General features: G+C 44.6%; 1 protein-coding gene across 2 annotated transcripts in view; it reads left to right on the forward strand.

The window, feature by feature from the left end:
- The window catches only part of LOC146189099 (tether containing UBX domain for GLUT4), a 65,409-nt gene extending 43,007 nt beyond the window's left edge, over positions 1-22,402 (forward strand). Inside the window, exons 5-16 of one of the 2 annotated variants that reach the window (XM_084604036.1) lie at positions 38-111; positions 1,486-1,702; positions 3,271-3,411; positions 4,587-4,644; positions 5,149-5,224; positions 6,693-6,841; positions 8,849-8,911; positions 9,235-9,284; positions 10,646-10,779; positions 11,931-11,996; positions 15,775-15,983; positions 22,311-22,402. In XM_084604036.1, coding sequence (XP_084460162.1) covers positions 38-111; positions 1,486-1,702; positions 3,271-3,411; positions 4,587-4,644; positions 5,149-5,224; positions 6,693-6,841; positions 8,849-8,911; positions 9,235-9,284; positions 10,646-10,779; positions 11,931-11,996; positions 15,775-15,983; positions 22,311-22,321 — 1,248 coding nt within the window. In that variant the 3' untranslated portion in view covers positions 22,322-22,402. The remainder of the gene's footprint in view (positions 1-37; positions 112-1,485; positions 1,703-3,270; positions 3,412-4,586; positions 4,645-5,148; positions 5,225-6,692; positions 6,842-8,848; positions 8,912-9,234; positions 9,285-10,645; positions 10,780-11,930; positions 11,997-15,774; positions 15,984-22,310) is intronic. The other variant, XM_084604037.1, reaches the window with a different exon arrangement.
- Positions 22,403-24,929: the final 2,527 nt, after the last annotated feature.

Consider the following 24,929-nt stretch of genomic DNA (forward strand, 5'->3'; position numbering starts at 1 on the left):
GGTTCATTTTTAAGTTTTCATTCTGCCTTTATTCTAGGTTGTTGGCATCGATCAACTACGAGACATGACTTTGCAAAAACTGGGCCTGACGGGTGGCAAGGCAATCATCAGGTAAGGCTCGTTGCGTACTCGCATAACAGTTGTGTGTCACGTCAAGCTAGAAGTGCAGCATGTTTCATTCTTATAGTTCACTGATTTAACTAGTACTGCCTTTGTGCCGTAGTAACTGTCATTTAAAATGAATGCTGTTTCTGATATTTTCACTCTTGATGAACTGTGGTGCAGATTATTCCCTCGTGAGACTGAGCAATAGAAAATTTGTTCCATGATACAATATTGGACAACAGAGCTGGAGGTGTGACAGCCAACGAAGGTGGTTTAAGGCCATGAATGCTCTCCTTTGACTTTTTTTTGTACTTTGGCTGCTATTTAACAGCAGTCTAAGTTGTATAGTTGCCATTTTCTTAATAAACTTTCTAAAAGATGGGAGCTTGTCTGTGCACGCTTACAGTTGGTAATGAAAAAAAAAAAAAGAAAAGCAGTTCACACACTTTTAACTTTACTTGCGGCAGCAAAGCAGTTTTAAGGGCTGGTTCGGGCTAATAACTATGCAACCACGTATTTGAGTGAGTGGGGCCTTAATTATCCTCTCTGCCTTGGAAATTATGTAATTTTCTTCCCATTGAATACTTCCCAGCTCATAGCCAAAGGTTCAAAACACAGTGAAAGATATAGTCGTCATATTTTAAATGCCTGAAAAAAAAAAAAAAAATTGGGGTTGCAGTTTCCATTCCAGTGCACAGGAAGGTATGCAGTTAGCATTTGCTATCCCGTTGTGCACTTTCATTGTGTATGCATGCAATTTTTTTTATTTTTTGAAGGATGTTTTATGCATGTAATGTTAGTTGCTTCTTAAGAATGTAATAAAATGAGCCATGCTGAGTTAAAGGTTTAAGCATTGTAAGTCATTAGCATTCATGGTTTTATGAAAATTATGCAGGGTTTGTAGATTGGCCCACATGTCCAATAAATCGAGCAAGGTCCCTTTCCAGCGTAACAAAATTTCATTGGGAAAAATGGTTAGCCACATGGTAAGTTAAGGTTTGAAATTTATTAATTCAGCTGAGGAATTGTGACCATATTGATTACAACTGTAGAGCTGATTTTTCTCAGATTAGCAAATTTTTAAAAATAATTTCATTATTGCCTTTTTTATTCTGCTAAAGCAGAACTGTAAGATTAAGGAATTAGCTAGTGACACGTCTGACACCGAGTGCTTCATAATTTCAGTCTTTACAGACCGAGCTTCTTTGCTTTGGCATGGACTTCACCAGTGACACTATTTCTTTGATGCTCTTTTTCTCTTGTCTTGTCAGCTGAATGAAGTAACTTTCAGCTTTGTTATACTTGCTGAAAATTCATTTTGCACCAGTGTGACTATCTGCAGTTGCGTCACGTGTTCGCGCGTGCACCCTGTTGTTGCAGGCTACTCCGCAGGCCCAAGGGCAGCGTGGTGCAGCAAGCTCACGTGAGTCGGAACATATTGGTTCCTTTCAAAAAGGAAGAACCCCCTCCTCCTACTGTCCGAAGCGCGAGCCCCGGCCAGTCGGTGCGACCCACGTCACCGAAGCAGGCCAGGTCGACCTCGCCACCTTCGTACAATGCCAACTCACCAACACGGCCAATGTCAACTTCTCCAGATGTGAGTCTCGTTTATAGCGAGAGAGAGAGAGAGAGAGAGAAAGAATGTTCTCTGGAAATGAAATGATTGGGCAATGGTCTGGCATCCACATACAGTCGGTCACTTTTTTAAAAGTATCATGCGAGCGCCGACTACCGAGTGCAGCAGTGCCAAGGCGAAACAGAGTAGAAGTCGGGAGAGGAAACAAGCGTACGTGCCAATAATGCTGCTGGAGCTAATGTCATCTGCTTTACTGTTCTACTTCATGCAGAGAAAACCCCGCGGGACATGTTTTATGATCGAGTTCTGAGTACATTTGCTTTAGTGCTCTATCTGCTGCGTACTTTTTCTTCTAATTTGAGCAAATGCACTACACTTTAAGCACAACACTTGGTTACGATTGTGTTTGCAGTTAGCATTCGCAGACGTTTCTCTTAACTTAATACATTAATACACAGATATCGAATATTCTCTAAAGTAGTTATTCGTAAGCAGAGATTGCAGCTCACATCTTGGGCACGGTGCATATTTTATCGAAAATATGTGCTCTTTCAGAGATCAACAGCACTGTACGCGGTGGATGAAATGAAGTGGTTGCAACTTCTTGGGGCGTGATATATAAAATGGTATATAAAAACAGAATATGGGCAGGGGTGGCTTTGTGATAATCAAGATGGCCTAGCAGATGATGCTCACTTCAGTAGAAGGGATTGTGGTTGCCCCCTTGCCCTCGCATACTTTCTTCTCCTCTTTGCTGCGGCGCAGCAATGCTGAGCAGATACTCTCACACGATACGCTAAAAAAAGTGCCCCATTGTGAATGCTGATCATTGTGTTATATTGTATTGTTTAACACATTCAGGGAGATGTATTGGGTTCAGCCTTCACTATAATGAGGTTGCGTGGCTGCAGTCAGTGTTCACTGGGCAAAATTGATGTTTTTTTCTTTGCCCAGAAAGTTGTACGTTCCTGTGGCTAGGAAAATTTTATAATCTCAAGTGGTATCTGTTTATTCGTTCTCTTTCATGAATGTTGCATTTTTATTTACAGTTCAAAAGGAGTCCTTCCTGAATAAAAATTGAGTTGCTAGTCAGCGCCGTGTTGTCTAACTTCTACCCTGTCCGTGTTGTTCGTGCTGTTAAAGCATGTTCTATTTGTATACAAACCCAATTTTTGGTCGTCCAGAATTTAGTACAGCTGTATGCTGATATGTGTGTTTGGGATAATACAGGCACGAATTAAGGGTGTTAAAGAAAGGAATAAAATAATGATTAAGCAAGTAGTAAAGCGCATGTAACAAGCGAGGATCCACAAGGGGAACTTTAGATATGGGAGCCGGTAATGCAGTCGCACCATGCCTTTAAGGCGGAGTTAAATGTTCCCAAAATGTTACGTTTGCACTGTGTATGCCTTTCTGCTTTTATTGTATCACACCTAGTTTGTGCTGTGTTAATGCCGTGTTTGCAATTTTATCCCTGATGCTTGCTGGAGTCCCTGGCTTCAAAGTCTAATGTCGTCCAGTGTTTTGCTGAGCAGGAGCTATTGGATTGGCAGAACTAGTCATCGCTTGAGTGGCCATCTTTGACGCAGAATGTCCGCGAGGGGTCTCCAATGCGTGGCCAGTCTCCAGTCCGCAGTAGCAACCCAAGTGACAACAAAGAGGTTCGGTTCAACGCTCCACCGACCACAAAGGCGGAGACACTGACCGTGCGCGAGGAAGACATCAAATACGTGAGTTGGTTGGTGCTGCCTTTTCTCAGCATGTGAGGGTGATTTCGCATGTGTTTTGCATTTTTTTCGTGATGCATTCACCATATCCGTGGCTGACGCAGTAATTACTGCACTTATTGACTGATGCCTCTTCCTCTCTTGCCCTTCTTTTTTTAAAGCAAATTTGTGAAATTTTCATTGAGCACTAACTGGCCTTTTGTAGGTTGTACATTTTCTCGGCAACGCAGTTCTTAATATGCCTAGTACGATCCTAATCCTATGATCTGATTAAAGGGAGGATGAGGACAGTTCGTGATTCGTGCCCCAAAAATCTGGGTCAACGCACGCATCTCACTTGCGAAGTCGACTATTGATAGTGACGTCATGACCTTTTCTGCTTGTAGAAACTCCATTTTCAAAGAGAGCAGTATCTCTGGTCAAAATATGGCACCCATCAATGCAGGTCAACCTCTGTTTGTTGTCTCTGTTGTTTTTACCCCTATCAAAGTTTGGGTGCTGAGTCACAAAGCTGGACTATGATACTTTAGGTTAGGCCAGCTATTATGCGGACATGTTTTGCTTTTCAGCATCATAGCATTGACATTCTTCTGATTTGTTAAGAATGTGGTTGCATGACTGGTATGGAATCCACTGGTAGTATATCTAGAGTGAATGCATTTTGTGACTTGTGCCTGAACGTCTTATGGCATGAGGTTGAGAGAGTGCAAGGAAGGGGGCAAACACACAACAAGCACTTATGGTGGATGTTTTCTTCTATGTGTTTTAGTCCTTCTTTGCAATGCTGCCACATATAAAACTGCACTGTCAGGTCGCCAATTCGCTTCGACCTGCTGTCCTCATTTGTATCTTAATGGGAATGTTGCTCAGCAAAGCAACCAGGTGAATTTGCCTTCGATGCAATGAAAGGCGATCTACCATTTGTGTGTGACATCATATTATTGCTGTATTCTAGTTTTGTTTTTACAATAACTTGTTAAAACACTCTTGTAGTTAACTGCAATGGGCACTTGCTGTGAATGTAAAACTACATGGAAACGTGTGTTGAAATAGAGAAGAAAAAAAGTTTATGGATGCCATGCATCCTCAGATGGTATGGTATATAGTCTGTTAGTTGTAGCAAGGTTTGGTAATGAAGTGTTCCGTTCATTATTTTCATTATCCATTTGTCAACGCAGATTGGTGAGAGGAAGGCGGTGCTCTTCAACCTGGAGCATTGTCCACCATTTGTTGCGGGTAAGTCTTTTCTGCAACTCGGGGTTATGATTGCTTGTCTTGAGCCAGGCTGATTGGCAGAGAGCGTTTGTGCCTCATGCTGATTTTGTGTCGGTCCAAGGACGAACTTAATGCCTCATGCTTAAAGCTGGAGTGCAGAGGGCAAGAAAAAGCCAGAAATTTGGCAAAAGGCTCGGGATTCTGGGCTTGTAATGGCTAGAACAGGGTCCGTATTCAGCGTTCACATTGTTTTCAGAAGTGTTGTTTTCGGGCTCATTTTGAATCACCTGACTGGTGGAACCTGAACTAGAGTAGCGACGGGAAATGAATGCATGCCACCGCTTTCAATTCCGACATTTTCGCCAAGCAAATGAAGGTGAAAATGACGAAAGCAGCATTTCGAAAAACAATGCGAGCTCGAGATATGAGCCTAGCGTGAGGTGACGTAATGAATGTACTGGATTATGGTTATAGATGTCAAAGAAGATAATTTTCTGTATTTTTCTTGAATCCATTCTTCAACAGATGACCTTGGGGACAGCTTCTATGAAGTCACCGTTGAGGACGCCAAATATCTTGCTGCCGACTACAGGAGGCAAAGGTACAGAATTTTCATTTGCTTTCACTTAACTCGACTCGCTTTAGTTCAGAGAGTATTGAGAGGTGCGCTTGTGCAAAAGAGGGTCCCAAATTTCAACATTCAATGGGGCCTCCTGTTAAACACGCTCATGCATAAGTTAAAACCTAAGGCAGGTATAAGTCGTGCTGTGCAGATTTAGATTGGTGTGCTATCCACAAGTTCGATTTATTTCTAAGCGCATCTCCCTGATGTCTGCTAGATTCATCTACTATTGTTATTACTCTGGGAGACTGGTTAGGGTGCACATTTGTTTCTAAGTGCATCTCCCTGATGTCTGCTAGATTCATCTACTATTGTTATTACTCTGGGAGACTGGTTAGGTGCACATTTGTTTCTAAGTGCATCTCCCTGATGTCTGCTAGATTCATCTACTATCGTTATTACTCTGGGAGACTGGTTAGGTGCACATTTGTTTCTAAGTTCATCTCCCTGATGTCTGCTAGATTCATCTACTATCATTATTACTCTGGGAGACTGGTTAGGTGCACATTTGTTTCTAAGTGCATCTCCTTGATGTCTGCTAGATTCAACTATAGTTATTACTTTGGGACTGGTTAGGTGCACACCGCACTGCGATGGTTGATGACGTAGTATAGGTTGTAGGTGCCATTGAGCTCATTAGTGCTTTCAGCTAGCGCCACCTCACTTACCCAGGCTTTGAGCCTTGCTAGTTTTGTTGGCATTTGGCATAGTGTTGTAGAGAAGCGTGCTGTTTCAGTAACCTGTATGTTGGCGTTGTTGATGCAACATATGTAAATGCGCACCAGAATTGGTCAGTCGGGAGGCGGAATTAGCGTGTATAGAAAAGGGAGTAATTTGATGGCTGAATGCCACGTGCACCGCGCGACAACAGGTCGAGTATGACCGTGGTGGTCAGCTGTGCTTTACTCGAACTGGAAATATCAGATGGAAAACATTCGAGGTGATGAGGTCACTTTAAAAAACAATGTAGAATTGTCTGCAGTGGGCTGCGCTCCTTGGAAAAAAATACCGTGTCTAACATATGTATCTTTGATAACTAGCGCTGTGTGATGATGGAACAGACACAACAATGGTTAGGAGCAATACTACCATGGCTGAATTGTGGCAGCTTTGAATTGACATCAAGGTCAACTTCAAGTAGGCTGGGTGAATTTGAGGGTACAAGACAAAGCAGAAATTTGGGGCTGATTAGCATGCATACATGAATTTTGATGAATTGGAGCGACAATAATTTGTTGCTGGCAGCCATATCATCTTACTGCCTTGCAAGTTTTTGCGGTGATTTGAGAATCCAGGTCTAGACAGCACTGTAAGGATGCAGATAGAGGGCTCTTACCCTCTACAGCTTTCGCTATTAGAAAAAGCATATAGACGCGAGGCTTGTGGAAGCGTATTGAGCACTCGCAGTAGTACATACTTCAGTGGTGTTTCCCTCGTCTCGTGACAGGGAAGCGCTGGAAAACCGCCCTCTGGAGACTAAGAACCTTCGCGAGCAGCGGCAAGAGCGCATGGCCCGGCAGTACCCCATCGTTCTCATCCGAATCTACTTCCCGGACCGGTTTGTTCTCCAGGGGACGTTCCTGTCCGAGGAAAGGGGTCAGTGCAAACCTCTGCTGCCTGTCTCTATGCTTATTCGAGCGAATCAACGTCTTAACAAGGGACGCTGAGAACGAATCAAGGGTTGGCCTGCACTGGTAGATTAATGCATTTTGATGACAGGGTTTCTACGTTCACTGAAAGCAGAGCTCATGTTGGGTAGAAAAGGATTAGAAAACAATGAAATACAAAGGTCGACATCCCACTTGCCCTTTCTGCAAGAGAACTGCAGTGTCCCAATATCCTGGACAACACTGGCACACTCTTCCAGGCAGCGATTACAGAATCCATATTGGTATGGACTACGGGGAAAAAATTTGGGCTAAATTTTGGTATGGACTACGTGGGACTACGTGGAATCTATTTTGGTATGGACTACGGGGAAAATTTTCAAATCCAGCTTTCTTGAATATAAATGCATCTCATGCCGCATGATTAACATCGTGCTTCCAGGTTTGGAATGTATATGCTGCGAACCATTCAAAACTTTATTCAAAACTATATATATATATATATATATATATATATATATATATATGTGTGTGTGTGTGTGTGTGTGTGTGTGTGTGTGTGTGTGGCTTATTCTGCCTATTATTTTCAGTGGAACGACCACCTTTTCAATGCCATCTCTTTCTGCCTCCACAACATTGTTTTCTGAATAATGATTTAAATGTGTATAGCTGGTCGACACAGCTCAGGTCAGCAGTGTTGTAACATAGAGCCTACAAGAGGGAAGAAACGAGAAATTTTTAACCTTGTTACGGTAACACTGCACTGTGGCAGCCTCACTTCAGTGCCTCGTGGCATGGGCTAAAAGAATGAGTGCTCTGAAATTTTATCTAGTGACTCGAGTCGGCACAGATGGAGCCAGGCACAGAATTGATCTTTCCCAGGGATCAGTGTTGCCAATGCAAAAATAGCAAACCTGCAATAGGAAGGCTCAGAGTCCTCTAAATTCAATATTTGTATCAAAAAACTTTCTTTTTGCATGTTTTATTTTGTTTTTTTTTGGTCTGTAAACAATATAGTCGATATTATAAATTTATCAGAAAGCACTTTTTCTTATTTGATTAGAAGCTCCTGACTACAAATAATTTCATTCCCAGGAATACCCTGCCTGCCTTCCGTACATCTAAATTGAGATTGCAAAAGGACTTTTTTTCCTGGCTACAAACGGCTACAAAAATGACGTCATCTACTTCATCTTGGTTTGCCGAGCACTCTGTGGGAAATTGTCCGCTCTTGTATACAGCCAGTTCTAGACAAGCTTGCAGCTCTGCTGCTAACATACACATTCATGTTGTGTCGCTCTTTTGGATTACGTTTATGAGCAGTTCGTAGTTTGAGCAGAATTTACTCTGCCTTTTAGAGTCCGGCTCGAATAATTAGGATAGGATCTGTCATCTCTGTTCTCATTAGATTCCCTGTTTGCATTTGGTAATGTTTAGGTGACTTAACATGCATTCAGCTTCTGCACTGTACTAGAGCAACATCAGCATGGAGACAGCAAATTCGACCAGCTCGAAGAAGGGTTTTTTGTCTGAATTATTCCTGTACTAGTTCATCTCAGAATGTGGCTGTGCTCCTACAACTGTTCCTGCTGACGAGAATGGGCTGCTTCCACTGCTGTTTTGAATAGCAGCGATTTTTTTCTCATGTCCCTAATGATTTCTCTCAGCGGCGTTGACGACTCTGAGCACACAAAACAGCAATCATTTGTATTTGGCACTTACGGTGCCCTGTCTCGAAACTTAGGGTCCTGGAAGCACTCCACACAAGCAAAAACTGTAGGATCACCGAAACCCACCAATAAAAAGCCAACAGGACCTAAAAATCTCGCCTCTTAGAACTGAACATCTTGCCAGTTAGACAGTGTAAAAAACCGCTATGGTTAGCGTGAAAGCTGCTAACCTGGCAACACTGTTAGGTATTACATTTGGGTGGAGCAGCACAAAATATTATGTGGTCTACTCTACCACATGAAATCTGATTACCTTCTTATTGCAGTGGCTGACGTCATCCAGTTTGTACGTGGATTCCTGAGGAATGGAAATCAGGACTTCCATCTTTGTAAGCACCACTTATTCCCTGTTCTGTCTTCTCAGAGGCTGCAGTGTTGCATGCTTTTACCTTGCTGAAGATTTTTTGAAGGCACAGTTCTAACATTTAGCAAATCTTGTCTCGTACTTCACGCAGTATTCAGCATTAGTGTCTTTGCAGTGCTGTATATATTAAATGGCTGCTTCGAATGAAGGATGCTTGCAGGACATAACTTTTTCAGCCTTCCATTTACTGTATTAAAACATGCAGTAGTGTTATGCTGGGCTTTGTTGCCTTTGAAAGTTGTTGCGAGCAGTTACAACTCCAAGCTACTTTTGCCCTCTTTTATGCAGACACGTCTCCGCCAAAACACATCTTGGACCCCGGGACCACACTGTTGGAGGTAATGTCACGAACATAAAATGGTGTTAATTGTAACAGTCGCATTTATACAGATGTGAGTAAAGTGTTGTCATCGTCATCCTTATCACCATTTGAGTTTCGGTGAGGCGAAGTAGCAGAACCTGTTGACCAATTGAAAATGTGGTTCTTATTATTCAGTAGAACATGATTGACTTGTTTCGAGTTCGTACGGCGTCCCAGTTGATACGCTTAAGATCACGGGCAGTAAAATGTCTGCTATAGCATTGCACTAGATTTATCCTCAATTATGCATTCTCACGTAACAGGTTCCCAGCTACTACATTCAAATGTTTTTACGTATTCTGGCCACATAGCATCTCTGACGATCAGCCGCACATGGCCAAACTTAAGAGACACGCGACATGAAAAACTAAAAAACAGCTTAGTGGCTTCACTGCTGTGCCTAGGCGCTAAGGGGCAAAGCATTGATGAACGGCAATGAGCTAACCTGAGACGGCTGTGGAGACACGACTTGAAGAGGAGAAACGCAGCAGCTTCTTTGCAGTGCCGTGGGAGCCTAGGGGTCAGACATTTAGGAACTATGCATACGAATGGGTCAGGTCTGGAGAACTAAACATGAAGGCACACACCCTTTTTTTTTTTTTTTTTTCAAGCAGTGGCCTCATGCCGAAGGAGTACAAAGTATTTGCTTTAGAATTTTTCGAATAAAGTCACTAGTATCTACTATTCACTAAAACTTTATTTGCACAAGCCCACTGTGAATTTGTAAAAATTAAATTTCATTACACTCGCGATGGCGACTCATTGGCTACAACGCTCGACTACTGAACTCGAGGGTGTAGGATCGAATCCTGGTCACAGTGGCAGCTTGCGATGAAGGCGAAAAACAAGGCAACCATGTACTGTGCGATGTCAGGGCACCCCACATAGCCTGAATGTCTCTGGGACATCAAACCTCACAAATGAAAACAAAATTGAACTTCATTATTTTGAAGTTTCTGAAAAAGGAAATAAAGATAGAAAATTTTAAACTGAAATTCTGCATTCATCAGTCGCTAGAATTTTAAGCTTTTATTCTAAATGCAACAAGTTTCTTTACAGCAATCTATGGTTGCTGACACTGTCCCTGTTTTGCCTGGGAGAGTATTGACTTGTGTTGGTCTGGGACACGTCTGACTTGTCCTCTTGTTGATGTCGGCAAAAGTGGGAAAGTTCACGTGCAGTTTTATTATTATTATTAATATTATTATTAAGAGCCAGCCAAGCAAGATGCTTCTTTTGCACAAATTATTTCGGAATTGTCGGTTAACTTAAGCTAATGTAGAGAAGAGTGTTATCGGTTCTGATCAAAATGATTCTACCTGCACTTCTCTACTGCAGGCTAACTTGATCCCTGCTTCGGTGGTGCACTTTGGAGGTGCGACTGTAAACCCCGGTGTTCCCCTTCTAAGGGATGACGTCCTGGCTATGGTGTCGACTCCAGGTGGGGCCTCGATGGCAGCTTCACGACTCAGGTGTACTTTCTTTCTCTTCCTCTTTCTTGAGGGTTCACCCTCTGCAAATCGTTAGCTCTTCTGATTCTGGTTGACATTTTATCTCGTCTCGTTTGGGAAGAAATGGAGTCACTTAAAACAGAAGAGCATGGGAATTGATCCTTAAAGGCTGCATTTATTTAGTATGTTCTCTGCAGCTAGTTTTTGGTTTTAAACATTGAATGAGTTAACTTTTTGTATCCCTGTGATCGCATATATGCGGCCTTCAAGGAATGACCAGACTACTGATTATAATATCAAAAGTGAATCTTGAAATAACATTTTATATTGCTGCCATGTCAGTGGCAACGCACTAGCAATGTCCGATAGTTATTTCACAATGATGCTTCTTATGCAAGATGAGTGACCTAATCATACTTTGTGGCCACATGTGTGGCTGCTGGAAAACAGAGAGCTAAAACCGTTCCGGCTGATTTGTGATTTGCTACTAGGATGCATATATCGAGAGGTGATGGCTATCAAACAATTTCCGGTCACACATGCTTTTGCACTCTTAGAAGTGTCTACTTCAACCATGACTGCAATTACTAGCTAGCTTTGACTACACTGGTTACTCAGTGAATGCAACCACTTGGTCTCAGATTTGTGATTTAATGCACTAAGAATACATCAGACATTTATTAAGCAGTCAAGAAAGGTATGTCTCGAAAGCCTCAGACATCCCTAGTGATATCAGTTGAGGCTCGCTATGAGCATATTAAATGGGAGATGCGAAAACAGAGGCACCTTTTTGGCAAAGAAGTAGGAGTGTAAGATGAAATAGGAAAGGCACGCGTGTAAGACTATATCATGAAACCCGCCGTCATTGAAATAAAACCGGGTCGGGTGATGTTGATTCATTTGTCATGCCCATTAGGCCTTGTTTAAGCCGGTTGCTATTTTTCTTAAGGAAGTGCGCTTGTTTTGTAAATATCATTCACCCCCACAAAGAAAGGAGTGTTACTGTGAAGCAGAACACATCTAAATACATTTTACTTGGGGAGTGCCTGGAACTTACAAATGCATTGTCTTGTCTGGCTAAAAAATGTCAACGTGTACAAACATAGTTTGATTGTGCTCTGAGCCTTTTATGTTGTGTAGATTTCTCAGTTGGGTTGTCTTCCCTCGTGCAGTGGTACTACATGGTTACACAAATCAATTGGCCACTTGGCGCTCTGCAGTGCTAGCGGTGTAGCATGGTAAGAGTTCATATTATCCTTTGTGCACAAGCTGTAGCATTTCGTGTTAGCGGATTTTTTTTTTTTTTTACATTGTGTTCATTAACTGTACTGCTTATTAGAGAGTTCAGCTTGACAGAGTTACCTACTTCTTGTTTTGGCTGAGTAGACATGGTGATTTACAACTGTACAGATAGCTGCAGGGTAAACACCCGACTGTGGAGGCTTCGTTTCCATGGAGGCAAAATTCCAATGTGCCCGAGTGTTGTGCAAAGTCAATGCACGCTAAAGAACACCAAGTGGCCAAAGTTAATCTCTAGCCCTCCAGTGTGGCGCGCTTCATAGCCAATTTCCTTGGCAAGCAACTAGCCATTCTTATAGCTCATTGAACAAGAGGTATTTTGGAGGCCGAACCCACGGGGCCTAAGAGAATCATGTGAGCTGCCTGTTTCCTTCAAATACTACCAGTGGGGTTTTCAAGGGCTCTGCACGCTTTCATCACCATGTGCATTTTCATGATGGGCCAGTGATATGGCCGCAGGCTGTTCGTATGCTACATGTTCGCGCATATAACCTACTGCTGCTTATAACCTGCATCCTGAACTTCGAGCCCCATGAAATAAAAAAAAAATCCTCATGTATAACCCACACACTGGCCTGAAGAAGTACTACAGTCGAACCCGGATATATCGAACTCGAAGGAGATCGTGAAATAGTTCGATATTGATAGTTTGATATACAGAAATCTGCTTGAGACGCCGCTTACGATTGTGAAAAATTATACCGTATTTATCGCATTATAAACCCACTCGCATAATGAATCCACCATTTACTTTTGTGCCCGAGAAGTTGAAAAAAAAAAAGAAAAGAAATCGACTGGTTCACATGCAAGCAATTGAGTGAACTCAGCGACGAGTGGCAGAGACAGAGCAAAAATTTTTAACTTGTTGGAACTGCGACACTTGAGCCGCTCGAGCCACCGCGACAGCTCAAAACTGTTTTTGTGTCGCCGCGGCAGAAATCACGATCATGTTCCCTTTCGTGTCGGTGCCTTATCCCTCCGTTTTTGTCGTCGCATCCACAGCTCATTTATAGCAGCGCTCCAAGATGCTGCGCAGCGATAACGTGATAGCGTGTTTATCTTTTGATATCCCCTGCGGTGGCAGGAAGTGAATTTGGCAGAGTGCCCACCATGGCTTGATTGCACAATCCTGGTTCGATTTGTCACGCCATGCTTGGGGCGGGCATAGTCCACTGCCACAAAATCATTGTAAAGCGTAATTGCTGCAAATGCCGTTTGAAGCAATGATAAAAGCCGGCGTCATAATCGCAATTGACCGCCTGTTTTCGTTGATTCATAGATGCAAAGATGGACGACTCTCGCAAAAAAAAAACAAAACAAATCTGCCGCTTCTTAACATCTGCAGCGTAGCTTACACTATGTAGCATGTTCAGCACGACGACAAGGATGGACGACTCTCGCAAAAAAAGAAAAAAAATCATCTGGCGCTTTTAACATCCAGAGCCACCACAGCTTACGCATGACGACACGAGACGCGCATCGCACGTCAGCCGCGCGACACACGCTAGAGAAAGTGTCCGACATTGGCTGCCACGGGCTGAGCTGGCCTGGCGCTTGCGTAGTGCGTGCTGCTGGGAATGAAGACCGGGAAAGAGAAATGAACGGTGCCAGGAAAGAAAGAGCAAGGAAAGAGAAAGCTCGGCAGAATAATGGTCATACCCTTGCGCTTAGCTCTATTGCGTTTTTCCCCTCTCCCGAACACCACGGCTGCATTGGCTGCGTCCGCTTTATACCGGCCGTTGCCGAACCAGTTTCCTCTCATTCCTTCACGCACATGGCTTGCAAGCATCACGTGCTGGCGCGTGGCAAACGATCACCACAGATGCACACGCCTTTGGGGAAAGGGCGCGGCATTGCCCTAGACCAGCCATCGCCGAACTGTTCCCTCTCATTCCTTCCGCATACGGCAAACGGCCGAGGGTGATGCGATCTTTGGGGAAGGTGCACCTTCCAGTGCGTAATGCGGAGTTCGATATATCGAACGACCGGTGAAATTGAGTTCGATATACGACACAGCTTTCCTATACTTTTACATGGGATTTTCAAGGGGTATTCCGTGAGTTCGAAACCAAAATTCGAATTATCCGCGTTCGATATATCCGGTTTCGGCTGCATCAGGCAGTTACGACTGTGCGGACAATGATCATTTTGTTTTCAAATTGAATTTATTGAAAAAAAAAAAAAAAAAGAAAAATTGGTGCAATGTTGCCAGTGTCATTGAGATTCTGTAATTTAGTCATTGCCCTCAGTGCTGTCATCTGGGCTTCACCGGTCCTCTCAGAGGTGGGCAATAAAACCTTTTTATTCGGCCTACATTGATTAGGATCATTCAAACTGCCACTGGACTTTCGCCGAACGCCCATGTGAGTCATTGTTGTCGAAGCTTGTTTGCACACTTTGCGGCTGGCATTGGTAAACTCGACCGGGCTCCTTAATTGTCACCATGTCGAGGTGTGACCTTCTCGACAAACAATTATTCAAATATGTTTTTTGGCTTGAACTGCATATTACGTCGTTTCCTGCACCCCCTACTTGACTTGCATACAACTGTAGACATATTGACTATCAACAGGCCGGCGCCAGAAGCTAGAGCTCCATTTATTCAGGCTCAATCATCGTGCCATGGTTCCAAACAAAGCCGCCCCCCCCCCCCCCCCCCCCCCCCCCTCTTTATGCATGCATATAATAACCCATGCATTCTCATACTGGTTGCTTTCCTTACTTCTTTGTCTCGAAAACTATGTAGTGGGCACCTAACCTTGATGTCTCTATAGCGCCTTGGAAACAGACCTTCCTTTAAAACTTACTGGTCCCTGATGCAAATAGTGGGTGCCTGTAGTTGAGCCTCCTAGGAACTTTCTACCTCTGTGGTATAGCGTAACAAAATTTGCCCTGAATGGAATTTACTCTTTTTTTTTTTTTTCCGTGGAGTAACAGCCTCACTGGTGGCATGTTTTCTTTTATTTCTTTTTTCTAGTTCAGCTAAAACTTAAGACACCTAAGGCACAGATCTGCTGAGCTCTACTGAAGTTGGCTGACGAGCCCTGTGTAGCAGGGAACGCACAGTTTATGATCACTGATGGTAGACACGAACTAGCTGCAACCGAGAATGTGGCATATTTGTGTACCTATGGGAAGGGGCAAAGCGAGAAACATTGCCCCAATTGTTTCTTTGGTTAACCAGTGCACGATACTGCTGCAGAGCAGTTCTAGCCGGCGCCGTTATTGTCTTCGTCCCTTGCTGGGTCAAGTGCATGTGCTCAAACGATATACACAGCTGCACTAGATGTTGCCACTTTGCTGAGAAAAGCAAGAGGCTCCACATCCTCGTTTGGCCACTGTGTATTCGAGAAATTACCAGCACTGCTTTACTGAGTGTTCCCTTTGCTGCAGTGAATTTTGACTTTTTGTTTTTACGATGTCCTTAAATTCTTAATCCACGTGCTTAGGCAGATGCTCCTGCTGCAACTAGAGTTCAGCATATTGAAAAAGTGCCACAAATGATGTGGAGATTAGATGTGGGTGACCTCTTCATCTGTGGTGTTTTCGTAGTTCTTTAATATGAATGCCTGCTGACTATCATCACACTATGTACCTACTTTAGAGGTCATCGAATCATCACCGTGAAACTCAATTCTTTAATGTTATGGATCCCAGTGCGTATTGAGACTTGTCAAAGTATGCTGACCATGTTTCCATGCTGTTGCCTGCTCCCAGGTCAGATGTCAAAATTGACGCGCCTAGTAAGAGCTCTGCTCCACTGCCACGGCGGCAATCGCCGGAGAACCGCCCCGGCGTTCCACGGCCTTCATCAAAGTCACCACCGAAATCGCCGCCAAAGTCGCCCCCAAAGTCACCAAAGACTCAGCAAAAGTCTCCGCCAAAAGATGACAATCAGCAAAAGGTGCCCAAGTGGTTTGTTATGGGTCAGTATATGTTTACTTTATATGCAAGGGAAAAATGTCAGCGCAGTAGAACTGCCCATGTGCTGCGAGTCCTGCAACATAATTTGAGTGCATTGTTTTTGCTTGTTTGTTGCAGTTGTTGAGTTATGACGATACTATTACCATCAGTTGTAACACGCACATTTCGGCGTCTAGTATATTAATTTGCTCGGGAACCAAAATCGTGGGACTAATGGTGTCGACACACAGTGTCGGTTCTTTGCAGTGAGTATGACTTCAACAGCCGGATGTTTGATGATTGGACAAATAGCAGATGCAGCACAAATTGTGTCCATTAGGAAAAACATGTTATGCCTTGTTGTGTTTTACATTAAGTCAATGAATCCATCATGTTTGCATTACACAAAGCCACTGCAAAGCAAGTGACACTAAAAGCACCAACAGAGGCACTGGTTACTGCTTTGCATCAAAGACTTTCACTACTTATACACGTGGACAGCTATCTGTGGCCATGCAGTCAAAGTTTGCAGGAAAGAATTGAATGACCTCGTTATTGTAGGATGCCTGCGGATGAGAGAGGGGTGCTCAAGGAGCGGGCTCATGAGAAAAGCACCATAGTTGGGGAAACTTTTGGGCTTCAGAGGGTGAAACATCAGTCGTGAAGATGTACGCATTCCTATGGGGCTCGTGACGGTTCCTGAGTGAAGTCCGAATTATTGGAGCTCGAAAACTCAGTCAGCTGCTCTAGATGGTTGTACCTTCTAGTCCGGATTTATGATGACTTGTATAGATTGAACCTCCAGTTCAATTTGCTTGCTTTATTTTATTTTTGTGAGTGGTTACTTTCACATTCCCACATTTCATGACTTGAAAAAACTGCCTTGCCAAGAGCAGAGGATTGCAATCTGTGTTTCATAGAACTCCTTGGAGTGTCATGTATTTCCCCAATCACCCTAATTTGTGCATGCCTTAACCGCCTCCTTGCCCTGTTTATTATGCCCACATTATTTTTGGACTTATGATAACATCTTGTACCTTATCTTGGCAGCCGACTGTTTCACTCAGCCACCAGTTATTGTTATTGAACGTGGTGATTTTTCCGAGCGGCTGTGCATTTGTGGGCTCTTCTTTCTTTGGCATGCATGTTAGAAAGGAAAAGACGGAAGGCAAGACACGCATAGCTCCTCCCTCGGTCATCCGGACTTCAGTCCACAAAAGGAACGGCTGCGCAAGCAAAGATCTTACTTTCCTGCTTTCCCAGTACCTCAGTCACTTTTTCTGGGAAGTTGAACTTCCGTCCTGCTGCGATATTTTTTTATTCTGCCTCGAGGATTGCTTGCCACATGAAAGCCGTGCTGTATTTGTTGTTCCTGAGGTTGCAGCAGCATTTTGGCATCTGTGGGGCGTGCAAATCACGCACAGTACTGACAGTCAATGATCCGATGCCGACGAAACGGAATGCAGAATGGGTGGCTAGGCATGAAAAAAATGCCCGAAGACGCTTCTGATATCATGTGACTGGTCACATGGTTTGGCATCGGATCAGATCTGAGGCATGGTGTTGCCGTTTTTTATGTGGAATGCCCACATTTTGTCTACAAAGCGTTTCTGTCATACGAAAACAAATTTGGGCCGTTTCCTTTGATAAATTTGTTTTTTAAGCAGCCCGCTTTCACACCTAGTTTGGCAGCTATTGCAGAAGCATGATATTATGCACAGCTCAGCTGAAACTACACTGCATATGGTCAATTTACGAATCTGTGAATATATTGACTTCGACTGTGGTCGACTCCGAACTATGGAAGGCTACTTTAAAAAAAAAAATTCTATGAGGTACTTATGACCCCTTAGAAGCGAGAAGGCAAAAGCCTTTCGGGCTAGTTCTGTTGTAGTGTTTACAGTCAACGACCGATTTTTCGGACCCTCTAGGGAACGCAAAAACGTCCTAAAGTTCAGGCAGTCCGAAAAAATGAATGCATAAAAAAGACTTACCATTTTACAAATATTTCTTGGATCAAAACAGTCAAGGACGAGGCATTAGGCTTCCAAAACACCAAAGCATGAAAAAGAGCCGTTCGAAAACTCTATGCAGCCGACAGCTTGTTTATTATGCATGTGTCGTCACGGCAGCCGGCGTTATTGCTGCAGTGTCTTAAAGAACTTGTCGATCCTTGTTTGGACGGCATTTCACTTGCATGCGATCATATTCGCCTCGATCTGAGCAAGAGCCATGTCAGCGCTGTACACCGATGAAAGCGTGAGCAATGCTCGCTTCAACTCTGTGCCCGTAGGCGGCGCACACGTTGGCTCCTCATTCTCAACATCTGAGTCTTCCGAATCCTCTACAACCTGACGGACTAGCTTCTCATCGGTCAGTTCTGCACAGAAGTTGGGCTCATTGTCAGCGTTGACAAACTGTTCAAAAGTTATTTCCGTCGGTATGGAAATCCCAGCAGAGCAGAGGTCGTTGATCGCGTCGTCCATAGGCGGGCACATGTCAATCACGTCACATTCAGGCAAGTCTGCTGCCTCTGTGTGAGTGTGAAGCCCGCATGGCAAAACTCACGTCAGCCTGCGATCGTCCGCTCATTACTTGTTTAATAATGGCGGTTTTCTTCTCCATCGTTAACTGACGGTACTGTTTTCCGCGCTTCGATGCCATCGGCGAGGACGGAGTGGGGGCCATCGGGGGCAAGCAAAACCGTCTTGTTGCGAAGTGTGCTCTAGGCCTAGCTTCGCAGAGCACACTTGACACAATACGTAGCACTTGGCAAAACACCATGTGGTCTGCGATGAGGCTGCGCAACGAAAAGGCGAAATGGTCGCGGCGTCGACGGTGCTTCCGAAAACTGCGGAAAAGGCGCTGGTGAACATAGTCAGAGTGGCCAGACCAAATCGGTGTGTGACGGCTATGTACGGCTAGTTGTTCAAAGCTGTGACATGGTACGCAGACTGGGAGATAGCCAAAATGGCGGCTTTGTATGACGCAGTTGCGGTTTCAAACTTTCCGTCGCATCAAAAAGTCCGAAAAATTGGATCCAAAATTTCCAAAATGCGTCCGAGCGTCCGAGCGTCCGAGCGTCCAAAATTTCAGATGCCCTTATACATTGATTCTATGGGGCTCGTGGCGGTGCCGTGAAGACGTTCGGAATATCGGGCATGTGCATCCGAAAATTTGGTCGTTGACTGTATTTGAGACAACCGCCTTTTAGACACACTTTGAGACAATTTATTTAATTGTATTGCCGTTGTCGGATAGGAAGAGAATGTGGCACTTGAATGTGCTATGTCCCAAGGTCACACATAGCCCATCAACCTATCATCATCCATGCGATGCCCCTGCAATGCACACCCCCTCTCAGGCGAGACAAAAGAGTTTTTTTTTCTTCAGAGTGTAGGTCCTATCCGGACAAAGGCTGCGACTCGTCGTGAAGGTGGTCACGGGTCAGCAGCAGTGCGCAGCAGTCTTACCGCTCAGGCGAGGCAACCCTACAGATGATGCAGGGCAGGAAAGTGGCTTCTTTGGTGGATTTGAGGTCAGCAGCCTCATTATATGGCAGTGGCACACACTTGTTGCTCCGCTTGGTGTTCGGAACTGCTGTCACATGCGGCGGTGGCATTTAGTCGAAGCGCGGTTGCAGTCTACCCATGCTCCTCCTCCCCCACTGTCATTGCACATCTACTAGCTACTACGTCCCTCTCCCTCTTATATTCTTGACTGGGGCACAGTGATGCCTACTACATTGCCATGGAGACGGCAGACTTCCTAGACGAGAATTACGATCCAGTTCTCACAAGCACGATGTGCAGTAGTGGTTTGCACTCTGTTGGGGATTGGAGGGATAGCGGTCCGATTCCCGATGGAGACAAATTTTTTTTTTTCTTTAAGTGCCTCTACAGTGGATGCCTTCTGCACACAGAATCTGACCATGCCACTCATGAGCCAAGTCTTAAAAAATGGTTTAAACATACGATAGTTTGTGATGCCTTTTACAGTGAAACTCCATTGATTCAGACTTCGTGGGACTGGACGAAATGCCTGAATTAACCGCATGGCAGATTACTGGAGGGATTAAACCCGACTGAACCTAAGTAACCAAACCAAATCGGCGGCACATTTTGCTCGACCAGCCTCTCTTCATCTCTGTGCGGGCGGCAGCCTCTTGGCAAGATGATTGGATTCACTGAATGATTGGATTCAGCCTGTCATGTTCACAGCCTCTGAGGCGAGGGTCTCTCCTGGATCATCCATGACAGCTGCTGCTATTAAGTTGTCGAGAGCTGTTGCGGTCCATTGGCACTGGCTAAGAGGCAGCAGAGGCTATCTAGACGGAGCGAGTGCTACGGCTCCAGCGTAGCTGCGGTTGAGTGATGTCATGGTTGTCACGTGACTAGGCAGAGGCGACAGCCGAGTGACATTATAGCTGCCGCATGGTTTCTCTTCGGTTCAAGGACAGACACACACATTTCACACACGGCGAAGAAGCTACGGGGAAGAGCAGTACAAGCTCTCGCTTTTAAAAGCAGTAGCAATATGGTACACATTAATGATGCTTTAGTGTTCAAAAATTTGTAATTGATTTCAGGTGAAAAATTCATGTGGCAAAACTTGTTTTTCACATCTCTACCAAAAGGTGCAGTCTGCACATACTTGTCCAGTGAACCTATACATTTATCCTCTAGAACGCATGGGACATCAAACTGCCTCCTCTCTCGACACACACACACACCAAAAAAAAGTGAAGTGCATGTGTGCACGCGCATAAGGTAATGTAGAGTGACTACAGGCTCTCTACTACTAGTGCAACGAATGCTGATTGCATGGGCCATGGTGTGCAAGCATTGAAATAAGAAAGGTTGAGCAAGTCTGGAAACAAAATAGCATCCTGTCCTACCTTCTCAACTGAGGGTTATTACTGGGTCTACTAACTACAGTCGAACCCAGTTATATCGAACCCGGATATATTGAATTTTGGTTATATCGAACTCACGGAATATCCCCTTGAAAATCCTATGTAAAAGTATAGAAAAGCCGCGTCATATATCGAACTCAATTTCGCCGGTCTTTCGATATATCGAACTCCGCACCACGCACTGGAAAGTGTGCCTTCCCCAAAGACAATCGCATCACCCTTGGCAGTTTGCCGCATGACGTTTTCAAGCCACTCTCGGAATTAATGAGAGGGGACAGTTCTGGACAGCGCCGCGCCCATTCCCCAAAGGCGCGCGCATCTGCAGTTATCGTTTCCCGCGCGCCAACACATGACGTTTGCAAGCCATGTGCGTGGGTGTGCCCATTCTTTTGCCGAGCTCTCTCCTTCAGCACACGCTACGCATGCGCCAAGCCAGCTCAGCCCTTTTTCAGACAGACGTGGGACGCTTTCTCCAGAGTGTGTTGCGAACCCTCTGCGCGCGGCGGCTGACGTGGCTATGGCGCCTGCAGACATTAAGAAGCGGCAGTTCTCTCTGTGTTTTTTTTTTTTTTTTGCGAGAGTCATTTTTTCTTATCGTTGTGTTGTACGCGCGCCATCGGCATGCAAGCGAAAGCGCTCGCGATTTTCTGCCGCAGCGACACAGAAACCTTGTTTTGAGCTGCCGCGGTGGCTCGAGCGGCCAGCGGGACGCAGTTCCAACAAGTTGGAAATTTTTTGCTCTGTCGCTGCCACTCGTCGCTGAGATCGCTCAATAGCTTGCATGTGAGCGAGCTGGCCTTAACGCATTTTTTTTTTTCTTTCAAATTCTCGGGTGCAAAAGTGGAGAGTGGGTTCATTATGCGAGTGGGTTGATTACGCGGCAAATACGGTATCGTTTTTTCGCATCGTAAGTGCCGTCACAAGCCAATTTTTGTATATCGAATTATCGATATATCGAACTTTTTAGCGATCCCCTTCGAGTTCGATATATCCGGGTTCGACTGTACTGGGTGTAGAACACAGGCTTCTCTCATGCCTAATGGCCACAACTTGAGTCTGCCATCTGCCAATGTCATTACATCATCTCCAGTGCCCTATGCATATCAAAGCTTCACCGCCTCTCCAAAACAGTTGCGCGTGGCCAAATTCCTCCAAATTGATGAAAGTTTTATGCCATAAAATATAATATTACATACATTTTATGGGACTAGACGGGGTGTTTGATTTGACCAATTTCTCAATGTAACGGCAATCAGAGCAGTTTGATTGTAACTGAATAATTATGACAACTTTCATTGTGGCACTCTGCGGCACATAAGGTGTATTGGTCATTACTGAGGCATGCATGGATGTTCCTTCACTTTTTTGGGAGTGCTATTGTTTGTTCGGTTTGATGGAGTTTGTTTTCTGATTTTTCAATTTGGTCCCCTTTCAGGGAAAAAGTAGAAGACGTGTTCTTTTGCCGAATTTGCCACCACTGAAGAAATCGTGCTACTTTGAGGAATAAAGACCTTTTTTTAGTATGGATGAGTGTGTACTGTTTTTCCTTGGGAAAAATAAAAAGTGGGGTCTGCTAGGTGCAGGAGTGAAACGTGGATACTAAATTCTGTTTGATTAATGTGTGGCGTTGTTTGTTTACACCTAAGGCCAGCATATATAAACATAGATGCCTTCTAGGCAGGCGCACCTGAGGCCAACTCAAACATAGATGCCTCTTTGGTCTGAAGAAGCCAGGTCTGCCATTAGCCATAGTGATAACTTCACATGATTACCTGCAGGTTTGTTTTATCAATAGAACCTTGTTGATACATTCCTGGTTCCGGGTAGTAAACATATCCCATAGAGTTGCACTGTTTTTCTTCTGGTTAATACGTTCCCGGATAACACGATTTCCTGGTTACTACATTCGAAATTTCGGAAAACTGTGGTCTTATAATACATAGATGTTTTGAAATCAACCGGACATACACTAACGAGCATGCGTGACGTGAAAAACTGATCAGCGGCGATCACCCGCCACAGTTGCTTTCTTGCAGTGTCTAGGTACAATGGAGTGAAGCATCAAAGAACGCCAACGAGCCAACAATGTACGAGGTGCCTGTTTCCACGGAAACATGACTTCATGAGGAGAAACGTGGTGGCTTCTTTTGCGGTGCCTTAGAGGCATAGGGATGAACCATTCGATAACTGCAATGAAAGCTCGTTAATTCGGAATGGCACCATGACCGGCACGGTGGCTGGTGGCGCTGGAGGGTAGGGGTTGGCGGCAGCCTGCTCTTCACTTCTGCACAACCTCTGAAGCTTATAATTAAATACTTGTTAATTCCATCCCCATTATTTTGGAAATACAGGATGGGTGTTTCTGTCAGTGAAGTCCCAGCCAACCCATGAAAGGCTATGACTTCGGACAGGCGCTATAGGTTTACATATAAAAAAAAGTTGAAACTGCTGTCCTCAAGAAAATAATGGGGCATCCATAGCCTTAATTCTTTTGGAAGGCTAAACCTCTAAACCAAACCATAAAGGAAATGAATCATCTGCCGTGACTGCTCATCTTTCATTCTGACAGCCCATGACAAAGATTTTTCATATTTCAAATATGTAAATTCTGACTAGGCCTGTACTGAATTTAGGGTATTATTCTGTTATATTGATATGGACGAGGAAAGAGGAAGAAGCGGGCAGTGGCATGAGCAGGAATGCTCGTGCTAGGCCCGCCAACATTTCATTAAACATCATCTCATGGTTATCGAACATCTTTCTGTTCCCTGTTCTCCTGTTTTTATCGGCTTGCCGCCCCGTAACGTTTGGTTGGAGGTGCTGGGTGTGTCATCATCACCCCCCATCTTGGCCCGGTGCTTCGGCGTCCTGGACTTCTTGTGCTGGGGGCAGAAAGGAGTCATGGTATGGCTGGCCCTCAGCCTGCCAGACCCAGCAATACCTTGCCGTTCCTCCCACCCATCCCCCCCACCTCGACCACAAGACATGACGAAGGAGAGACTGACCTGAGATGGAGCCACACGACTACAAGACAAGAGGGAACCAAGCGACCAAATAAGACCCAATGACTAAATGTGCCGACCCAAGACCCCACGACCCAGGACGCCAGTACATTTGACATCCTCCCATGCCCATGCAATGCGGTGCGTGCCTTGGCCTCTGCCATCGGGTCTTGGCGACCTGTGGCCCGAAAGTGCCCTGGGCCAAGCTTTATCGCGAATCATCGTACCGGCAAGTTGTTCTGTTCCTTTTCTTCTTCAAGCATCCAGACACGCCCATCGTCATGCCATGTACTCATCAACATCGGCAAACTTCCTCGGTGGCCCTGGGTAATGATAGGGACTAGGAACGAGGAAGAAGCGGGCAGTGGCGGGGGCAGGAGCGCTCGCGCTAGGCCGGCCAACATTTCATTAAACGTCATCTCACGGTCATCGAACATCTCTCTGTTCTGTTTTTATCGGCTTCCCGCCCCGTAACAATATCATCAGATCCCAGTGCTAGCATCTAGTGTGAATTACAGCAAATATGTGATCTCCATTCAATAGCTCTCTGCAAGCTATATGGAACGTTCACCAAGTGCAGTCAAAACGCAATTTAATAAATACCTAGTTAAAGAAACTCCGAATTTAAGGAATATATTTCGATTTACCTTCACATGCCCATAGTGTCCACTGCCTTGACTGACTCAAAATAATTTACAGGAAAGGAAAGGCACGCTGTATCCGACACTAGTTATTTGCAGTATCTGCAAATGGCACTACAATACTGCTGAATAAACACAACTACCTAAGTTATACAGCAGTGAGAGTGCACCAGGTAGTTTACAAGCCCCATTATTCAATTTACACAAGCAGGATTTTACAACTAAGAGGTTTCAAACCACGTAGTGAATGCAACAAACTCATTTCCTATTAGTACTGCAATGACAGACCATATGCACATATACCTGTACAAATTACTATATGCATTGCAAATGCAACATATGGCCACTGGCATGCCTCATCGTGAACAAGGGAGCTGTACCAATTCTGAATTGTCACTTTTTATGACCATG

The sequence above is a fragment of the Amblyomma maculatum genome, chromosome 5 (assembly GCF_055883805.1).
Source record: "Amblyomma maculatum isolate TAMU_Amacu chromosome 5, ASM5588380v1, whole genome shotgun sequence".
Classification (NCBI taxonomy): Eukaryota; Metazoa; Arthropoda; class Arachnida; order Ixodida; family Ixodidae; genus Amblyomma; species Amblyomma maculatum.